The 10000-nt window shown below is 46.2% G+C and overlaps 1 protein-coding gene across 1 annotated transcript in view; it reads right to left on the minus strand.

The window, feature by feature from the left end:
* Positions 1-10000, minus strand: part of ablim1b (actin binding LIM protein 1b) — a gene marked incomplete at its 5' end in the record, with an annotated part of 58212 nt that overhangs the window by 10479 nt on the left and 37733 nt on the right. The window contains 8 exons of the mRNA XM_083688090.1: positions 62-97; positions 794-838; positions 1993-2037; positions 3325-3495; positions 4278-4355; positions 5300-5344; positions 6604-6662; positions 6935-7022. Of these exons, the coding sequence (XP_083544216.1) occupies positions 62-97; positions 794-838; positions 1993-2037; positions 3325-3495; positions 4278-4355; positions 5300-5344; positions 6604-6662; positions 6935-7022 (567 nt within the window). The remainder of the gene's footprint in view (positions 1-61; positions 98-793; positions 839-1992; positions 2038-3324; positions 3496-4277; positions 4356-5299; positions 5345-6603; positions 6663-6934; positions 7023-10000) is intronic.

The raw sequence follows: 10000 nt of genomic DNA on the forward strand, positions 1-10000 counted from the left end.
AATGTGAAGCGTGGCCTGTTTTGTTTTTAGCACAGCTAGGGAATACAAATGAAGCTCTTACCTCCGCAGAGGGAGTAGGAGACAGGGTCCTCGGAGACTGAAAGGAAAAACAAACGTTTTAATTTCACGACACGTTAGGCTGACCAGAACATTAAATGCAGTTAACGAAGGAGAGCGTGACGAAAGTGAGTAAGCAGGTGAATAGAATAAGCATGTCATAAGCAGTTAGAAAAGCGTTAGCGTTAGTGCAGTATATTGTGGCTGGTTGTACACCATTTCATGGCGCAACATATGCGCCATGTTTCATTGTACAACATACAATGTACAATATTCTGACTGCATTTTATGCAACGATCAAAGCAGGAACTTTGATTTGTGAAAATGTGAAGCGGTGAGAAATTTGTAATGAAGCAGAAATGGCTTCAAGAAGAAACACACAGGCGCGCGCACGCACACACACACACACACACACACACACACACACACACACACACACACACACACACACACACACACACACCTACGCACACACACGCCGGACGCACGCACACACAGTATGCAGTTATACAACATAGTCGGCTCACGTAAAACCCGCCTCATCACTCAAAGCAGAAAGAGTCAGTCGAGAGAACAAACAGAGCGGCATCCAGGTGAAACACGGAGCTCTTAAAGCCCGTGTCCCTCATACGCTTCAACGCCATTTCCATCACAATTCGCTTGTTACTCCAGAGACGGGCGCTAGATAGTTAGACATGCCAGAGTTCAAAGAGGTCAAAGGTCATCGGCCACTTACTGTATCCCCAGACCTAAGGAAGAACTCTGGTGGCAGGGTCTGAGGCTGTCGACAGAGAGAGTGCATCACTACACACTAGTCTGTGTATTACACCAGTGGTTCCCTAACTTTTAACAGTCATGTACCCCCTGTCGGTTATTTTGTAGCCTAATTGATATTCTATGAACACTATCCCTTACATATTAGACATTCTGGTAATATTATTCTGTTGGATAGGCTGCATGCATTTATTTTTGGTACTGAGACTGCAGTCGGCTATTCAACAGGACTGTTTGGGAAGGTAAATCACAGATTTATTTCGCGTACCCCCTAGATCGATCCACGTACCCCCGGGGGTACGCGTACCCCACTTTGACAATAGTGGTATTACACTAACAACAGCTTGTGTTAGTTGGCTATATAACTGGTGGTAACTCAAGGAAGTTACTGTATCTAATATTACAAAAAATGTGATTCAAAGTATAACTATGTAACATAAAATATAGCTAGTACTGTACCAGTAGTATTGATATTGGTCACAATTCTACTAATAAAGCATTGGTATTAAAAGATAAGATTAGCTTATTTGAGTCCTTCTCTAATTAGTGAATAAATATGCATTGGTATGATTGGCTGAATTGTTGGTTAGTTTGATTAGCTTATGGCTGTTGATTGATTTGAATTGTCACATGCAGCATGTTGATTAGTTAATTAGTGAATGTCATCTCAAGGTTTGAATGAGCATTGATTAAAATACTGAAGCATCTGGCTATAATACAGTACGTGATTCATTGTGGGTTATTAGACGATGAGGTTGATAAATGAGTGTTAAAAGCTGTTCTTCAGACTGATTGGGTGCTTTGTGACTCGGTGGGAAGCATTTATCTGAATGCTCCACCGTGCCCACATAAGATTGTCATAAGCGTATTGCTTGACATTGCAAGGTCTCAGTGCAACATGCTTCATAACAGACCAATAACGTGAAGTAAGATGTCACAGCCTGTCATGACATGTACGTTTATGACAATTACTTATAATAATACATTCTCTTGTGTAAGTACTGTATAACAAAACCCTTATGCATGCAGGCATAATAATAAGACTATAAGCACATTCAAGTAAAGTGCTACAGATTTAGCTTCCGCTTGATAAAACTGGCCTGTGCATTCTCTTCAATCGATTGGCCATGCCTTGAAAAGCACTCCACACGGCTAACTTACTGTTTCACTGCGTCTCTGGGAGCTCTCACTATCAGTACTCAGCGGCTACAGAGGGAGGGAATTAGGACAGTTAGGGGTGTATTTTCTTTTGGTACAGTTTCCAATCTTTCGTAGGTTTGAGTTACGTGTCAGGCCTTATTCAGCCACAGATTGGCAACCCTCATTCTGGACAACCGTCATTTTTTCTACATGTTGGGGCCTTGGTGGCTTAGGCTTTGGATAGAAATTTGCACCCTACAGGTAGTTAGCGTTCTGAACACCAGGGGGAGCCCAAGACCTGTTACATACTGTACCATGAGGACACATGAAGTGGCTAGTCATGGACACATTACACACAATCTCTCAAAACTACACACACACACACACACACACACACACACACACACACACACACACACACACACATTCGCAAAAGCCTTTTCCTTGCCAACAATAACAAACTACTCAACTATCATCATCCCCACCACCACCACCACCACCACCACCTCCATCATCATCACCGTCATCATCATCATCATTCCGCAATGCTTTCTAAAATGGCTTCAATGATTGCTAGGAGGTGAAGGGTGCATGGGGAGGCAGGAGCAAGGTGGAGTCACAGCTGAATGTGGGCGATTCTAGGAGTGGGGTGGTGGTGGTTATCCCCATGAAAAGGGGATTGTGGAAGGGGGAAGCAAGGGGGCTCCTGGTAGGCCTTAATTGCCACTCACACGTAGGTCCGGTATGGGGGAACGGCGTCGTCTGGTTGCCAAAGACTGTCGACGAGAGGGTGACGTGTGTTACCACAGCATCCTGACATGCATATGCTCTCTACTGTTGCAACCAGGGGGCTAGAGGTAGAAGCTGCCCCTTTACCCTAGATCTGGGATCAGATGACCTTACCCCAGGTCCTAACCCTGACCCTCATTGAGATATGATATGTAATCCTTGAGAAAAGCCACAGAAGCTACTGTTGCAACTGTGGGCTAGAGGTAGAAGCTGCCCCTTTACCCTAGATCTGGGATCAGATGACCTTACCCCAGGTCCTAACCCTGACCCTCATTGAGATATGATGTGTAATCCTTGAGAAAAGCCACAGAAGCTACTGTTGCAACTGTGGGCTAGAGGTAGAAGCTGCCCCTTTACCCTAGATCTGGGATCAGAAGACCTTACCCCAGGTCCTAACCCTGACCCTCATTGAGATATGATGTGTAATCCTTGAGAAAAGCCACAGAAGCTGATCAAAAAATGTACCAACATAGGTTCTTTAACTGCTTGTCTATGGGCTTCTTTGAGTGATACAGCCCCAGACAGTCAGTCAGTATTGGGAGCTCCGAGGGGATTGGGCGTTACCTCTCCAGGGCTGTGTCTGTCCAGTTTGTCCACTCTGTGGTCCAAGGTAGAGGAGTTGGCGTTGAGAGTCTCATAGGATATCATGTCAGGACGCTCTATGTCATATATGGCCTTGACCCTGGGGATGGCTGCTAGATCTCTGTAATCAATGATCTCATTGTCTACTTTTGCCTGGAGGGAGGAGTAAGGAGGTAGGGAGGTAGGGAAGGAGGGAGAGAGGGCGGAGGAGGGACACGTGAACAACACAGATGGAGAGACACAGGGAGAGGAGGAGGAGGAGGAGGAGGAGGAGGAGGATGAGGAGAGAGGAGGTCAGGGCATGTCAAGGGTCAGAGGTGACTCATCACAGCACATCACAGGAGAAAACATCAATACAATATGGCACCCACAAAGGAATAGGACACTGGTCTGATCACAAAGGAATGGTTGTCAAGCATAGGGGAATTGGAGACGTTGCGGTTCTGATTCCCCCTGACTAATGTCACTAATACATTGGAATGGTGTGTGGGGGGGAGGGGAGGGGCGGGGGCGGGGGGGGGGTACTAAAGGGTTTTATGGGTAGGGTTGGGGGGTACAAAAAGACAAGGGTAACTTTGCTTGAGCTGTCAGTCATCAAACGGAATTGACACTGTCATTACCGCGACATTACAGATGTCATAAGCAGTCAGCGGGTAACCGAAGTTATATGTGACAACTGGCTTGATACGTCACCCAGCGGACAAACTCTATATCCAGCTACCTGGACTGCTTGTGATCTGCGTTATGTCAGTGCTACGTCACCTTTATGACTGAGGGCTCAACTAAAGCGTTCACGGGGGCAACAAAAAACCTTACTCTCTTCCCTGTGAAGACTAATATTAATATTTGACTAGAAATACTGTGGTACTGTTGTCTCATTGGAGTCCCCGGTTGGTTCGGTGACCACTAGAGGAGCAGAGTGTAACAGTACTCACATAGATAGTATGACCAGGGGATCCTGGAATGCTGGAGCCAGGTCTCGAGCAGATGCTCTCGGAAGAGGACCTGGTAGGCTGCGGACAAAGGAGAGACTGTGTTAGCGACCAATGGACAACCTTACGGCGGCACACCGTCCCCACAACGTCACAGGACCCCACAATAACAGGCTCCCTCCAGTTCCACAAACAACGAGAGCGTTAATGTTGACAATGTAAATGAGTGGCAGCAATCGTAGCGCATTCGAAAGAAATCGGTGCTCAGCATGTAAGTCGTGGAAAGAGAATCCAAACGCCAGCCTTTTCCCTTTCTCAAGCGCACTCTTTTTATCTTGAAGAGCAACATCTGCAATCTTAAAGCGTCTACTCACAGCCTATAAATGCCTTTCAAATGAGGTCCTACAGCAGGTGCAACTAAATCTTTCAGATATGGCCCCATTTTGGTTCAAGGTGTTATGTTTTTAGAGATAATGCTCTGAGCAGATTGATGGGTTGATTCAGGGAAGGGGTTTGAAAGAAATGGGAGTCACTGGGAGTTCATATCTGAAGGAGGTCTCAGCGATAAATGAGTCAGAATAAGCCTTTTACTCCCCCTACACTTGACACTTGTATATCACAGTGGCTAGCTGACATTTTGTGGAGGTATTGAGGTGGCATGTCTTCAAGAGTGTGGTGGAATGACTCACTAAACAGCCACCCCATCACCTGAGATATTCGACTCAAACTCTCACAAACTAAGCTTGACTTTATTCACCACACCTCATAGAGCTGAAGAGGACTGGTGGCTGAACTACAAGGGATCATGAATTTTGCCAAATCCTTTACACCGATCTAATGAATTCAGTTCTCATTAGAACAGTCATCGGATAGGAATCAGGCCAAAATTGGAAGTGGATAGCCGTAACAGTCCATAGAATGAACCCCACCGCTCCCTCTGCTCGTGACAGCTTGTGGCGGTGGTGACACGTGACACGGTGAACAATTAAAAGCCCCGCTGTGCTGCCAGTAGCAGAATACAGTACCTGCCTTTCTGATTGGTGGAGAGAGGTTACTGAGGGAGGGAGGAGCTGTGGATAGGAGGAAGAAGGGATCACAGGACATCACACAAACCTGAGCCCGCCCCCCTAAGTTGACAGTTGCCCCTCCCACCACGGAGTTGAGGAAGGTCTCTGACTCAAATGTGTCATTTGTACCTTAAACTAAAATCCAGAATCCAGTATATACAGTAACAACATCTGTATTAACATTGGGTTAGCTTCACCCTAATGCAGAAATACCGTGAGCACTTATTTTAGTAGTATTCAAAACTGCATAGACATTTCACAAATCATTTATAACCAAATATGTATCAAGGGTGATGCACATCAGGTCCTAGGGACTGGTGCTCTGTCAAACATGGCATAATGCTTATGCCGCCCTTTCCATATTTTGACATGTATACTTCTAAATGATTTATGAAGCGGTTATATAGGCCACATCCCCAGAGGGAGATTTCTGTGTTATGTGAAGTAAGGATCACCTGTGTGAGTCTACAACACGTTGACCTTGTGTGCTTGTGTGACAACGTGTATCGGGTATTTAGGGTGAAAAAAAACAACACACGCTGCAATTCCTCTACTTGCTTTCTGTAAAAGCAAGTAAGTGAGTGGTTAGCTAAAGCAGTGGGGTGCTGAGCTGAGCACTGCAGAATCACTCTAGGGGCTTCAAGACTGCAAACCTCCGGCCTGCACATTGCCTTAGGTCGCAGATGCGACTGGGGGAAAAAGATATCGAGAGGGGACGGCCTTGACGTGGGACGCTGCAACGTCTGAAGAAGAGAACCATAAAAGACAGGACACTCCATATTGTACTGGATGTCAACATTGATAAGGCACACTGTGTCGACATCCACACCACTTTCTCTATCACAAATCCATGACCCCAATCGGTGACACATCCGGAAGATTGACTGTCTAACACTCAATTGTCATTACCGTAACACACTGTGTATGCTCCCCCTCATCATTAACCCAATGCACACATACGTTGATCGTCATGACTGCAACATGCTTGACTACCACTGTACAGTAATTGCTACAGAACCCTTGTGAACTCTTTTCTTGAGAAATCTACCCTTGTAGAAAAGAGATCAGGGTTACAAGGCGTACAGGTAGACGATGTTACAAAGCTTGAAAGGGACCTTTTGCCTGACATAGGATGGTATAATGTTTTATTCAAACATAATGGTCTTGCTGTCTTGAGTATTAGCTGGATATTCTGCCGAGTGGAAGAGAGAGAGTTCAGTTCTAGCAGGACAGTACGCGTGACATGAGTTGATCTCTCTTACCCTGTATTTCTCTTCAGCTCTGCAGTTGTTCTTACAGTCTGGATGCCACACTGTCGATCCTGTGGAGAGAGGAGCAGAGTCAGCGGAAGAACTCGGTGGACGAATGGGCACTTGGAATTCCAACATCTGGAAATCCCGACTTCCTGGAATTTCCGAGGCCTGATTTCCTCCTTTACCAAGCACACCCTTCATGAATTCCACTTCGTGGAGAAAAAAACAACAATCCCACACTTACTGGCATCACAAATGCATGCCATCATCCATAATGAAGAACATTCCGCGTTTTGCATTGACTTTCCATGACAGTGCTCTAAGCCCTCAAAAACCCTACCTTGCAGGTACATTTCCTCTCCCTCCGTGAACATCTGGTTGCATCGGCTGCATCTTGCACAACTGGGGTGGTAGTGCTTGTCCCCTGCCTGCAGAAGAAAGGGCAAAGAAAGGCACCACAATAATTTGATATCACGTCTCCGATAACTTCTTTGTATGTTTGCTGTAAGTAAGGCGGTAGGTAACACAAGCAGTGGGAATACTGTGTTCAAAAAACACACTCAACAATCTAAAAGAAGCTTAAACACTTTAAGCAATGGACATTCTTTCCATGACAACCATAAATATGTAGAAACACACGCACGCACGCACGCACGCACGCACGCACGCACGCACGCACGCACGCACGCACGCACACACACACACACACACACACACAGACAGACAGACACACACACACACACACACACACACACAGCGATAAATAATGATGGCTGATCCGGTGTCATTTGAGTAGGGACAGGTGCACCCAGCCTCTATTCTCTAATCCTCCATGGGGCCTCCCTTCTCTCTCTCTCCCTCTCTCCCTTCTCTCTCTCTCCCTCTCTCCCTTCTCTCTCTCTCCCTCTCTCCCTTCTCTCTCTTCTTCTATTCAACCTCTCCTACGTTCCAGTCTGTGTTTCATACTATAGGCTGTGTTCTCCATGAAAAGGTTCACTGTGTTTGGCTGCACAGTCACTGATTACTAAATATCTCACTCAAATCCGGGACGCCAGGATCACATTTCACCCCCGCTGAGAAAGAAGGGCGAGGGAGAATGCCGGTTTGACCTCTACTTCATCGTTTCAGAAATGAAATTCTAAGCGGTCAGTGGTAGGTAAACGTCACACACGCACGCACGCATGTACACGCACGCACGCATGCACGTACGTACGCACGCACGCAGGCAGGCATACACACGTACACACACACACACACACACACAAACACACACACAAACATACGTACACACACACACACACACACACACACACACACACATTCATTATTCAGCACCCAAGCTATGGATACACACAAAGGCCTGGAATGTTGTACTCCTTGTTGTTATTTTAGCTTGACACAGTACTTCTGAAAATGAAAAGAACAATGAGTTGTGCATCTGGGATTGATTGAGAGTGTCAAATAGAACCATAGACCGGTGGAGTGTTCTGTGAGAGAAGGGAAGGGACAACCAGCAAAGAGGGGTTGTGTACGGAGGTTCATGCCCTTCAACGATGGACCTCTGAGTACAAGTGTTTCCGATGGCTGAGTTGGAGTTAGAGCATAGTGTTTTTGCAGCACTAGAGTCGTGCGTTTCATTGTAGCATGCACTGACTCTACTATGTTCAAGTATCGGCGAAATTATCATGTTTTATCTATTCAAGTGTCATAAAGAGCTTTCATGGTATTCGCCAGTAATAGTCCTGTTTTTTCTGGTTTCATTTGAAAGTGTATTGAACCCAGGGGAGGCTGGTGGAGATAGAAATCGGAGAACGGGCTCATTGTAACACATGGAATGGAATGAGGAACTGGATCATTCCATTCCATGCATTACAATGAGCCCGTCCTCCGATTTCTACCTCCACCAGTCTCCACTGATTGAACCTCACTTAAAGTTTTATATATAAAAAATAAATAAATAAATAAAAGTTGGATTTGATTTGATTGCCTGGATGGATGCTTCATTTGAAGCTTCATTTCGTCATCTTGGAAGAGGCATGGAACCCACAGCTGTAAGTCATCACATTGTCACGTCATCAGCCTGGTATGAGTTAGCGTCTTAGAAACCTCAACAACTCTCTCCCTCTCTCTCTTTCTCTCTCCCCTACTTCTCTCTTTCTCTTTTCCTCTCTCACTCTACTCCCTCTTTCTGTCTCCCCCCTCACTGACTCTATCTATCCCTCTCTTCATCCCTCTCTCTCTCTCTCTCTCTCTCTCTCTCTCTCTCTCTCTCTCCCAACTCAATGACACACGGTATTCGTCCTCCAGTTGAAGAACAAGGAGAACTCTAAAAAGACCACCCTACCGTCACCAACGTTAGAGATACCCCTATCCGTTATAGAATGTTGACAGAGAAAATAATTATTTTATTTCTTTATCCTGCGTACACGTTGTTACAGAGGGACTCCCATGTGAGAGACGTTGGGTGGATGTCGTATCAAAATACAGTGAAGCAACATTCCCCCCGTTGTCCTGCTCCAGTCTGACGCAATGGCCCAGAAACGCAATGATTTCACCCAGATGTGACCCCACCTCTCTCCCTTCCCCCACGTCACCACGGCAACCTGCACAAGCAACGCATTCTCTTTTCCCAAACCCCCTTGTAAACAAACTTGCTGGCAAAATCGAGAGATATTTCTTTTCTCTTTCTGTCCTTGTCTTTCTTTTGTTTGTATGGAGATATCGATCCATCACTTGAGTTGTTGCGTCATTCGAATCATGTCCGTGACATTTAGAAGCTCTTTCCAGACATAGGGGGGGGGGGGGGGGGGGGAGAAATAATGATAGCATGTGTTCTCAGGGAAAAGAGATTGAGTCCAGCTATCTGGGTGTGGATAGCAATAGAGAGCCAGGGGAGAGAAAGAACGAAAAAGGGAGGAGTGGGAGGGGGGGTTGGGGGGAGGGGGGGGGGGGGGGGGGGTTCTTTGGCCCCTATAACTCTGATAAACCTCCTATGAGCACATCACCAAAGTCCTCGATGCTGAGGAGAGATGAGGGCCGAAATGGAACTAGGAAATGAACCCTGGTTGATTCGACAGCATTTGTTCTGAGAACCGAAATGGATAGCATAGCTATGGGTAGCGTAGCCTTCCCGTGTTCAACGGCTGCTTTCGTGCAGGCTGAAGGCCAAGTAGTAGGCCATCATGTAGAGGAGGCCTGACACGTTGTTAGCCACGCTACACAAGGCAATCATGTACCATTACCACAAGCAGACGATCAATTGAAAACAATCAAGGAGAAAATAGGTGGGTGAGTTGTGTGTGTGTGTGTGTGTGTGTGTGTGTGTGTGTGTGTGTGTGTGTGTGTGTGTGGTGTGTGTGTGTGTGGGTGTGTGTCTGTGTGTGTATGTGCATAAGTGTGTGTCAGT

The sequence above is a fragment of the Argentina silus genome (genome assembly GCF_951799395.1).
Source record: "Argentina silus genome assembly, chromosome: 16".
NCBI classification, from domain to species: domain Eukaryota; kingdom Metazoa; phylum Chordata; class Actinopteri; order Argentiniformes; family Argentinidae; genus Argentina; species Argentina silus.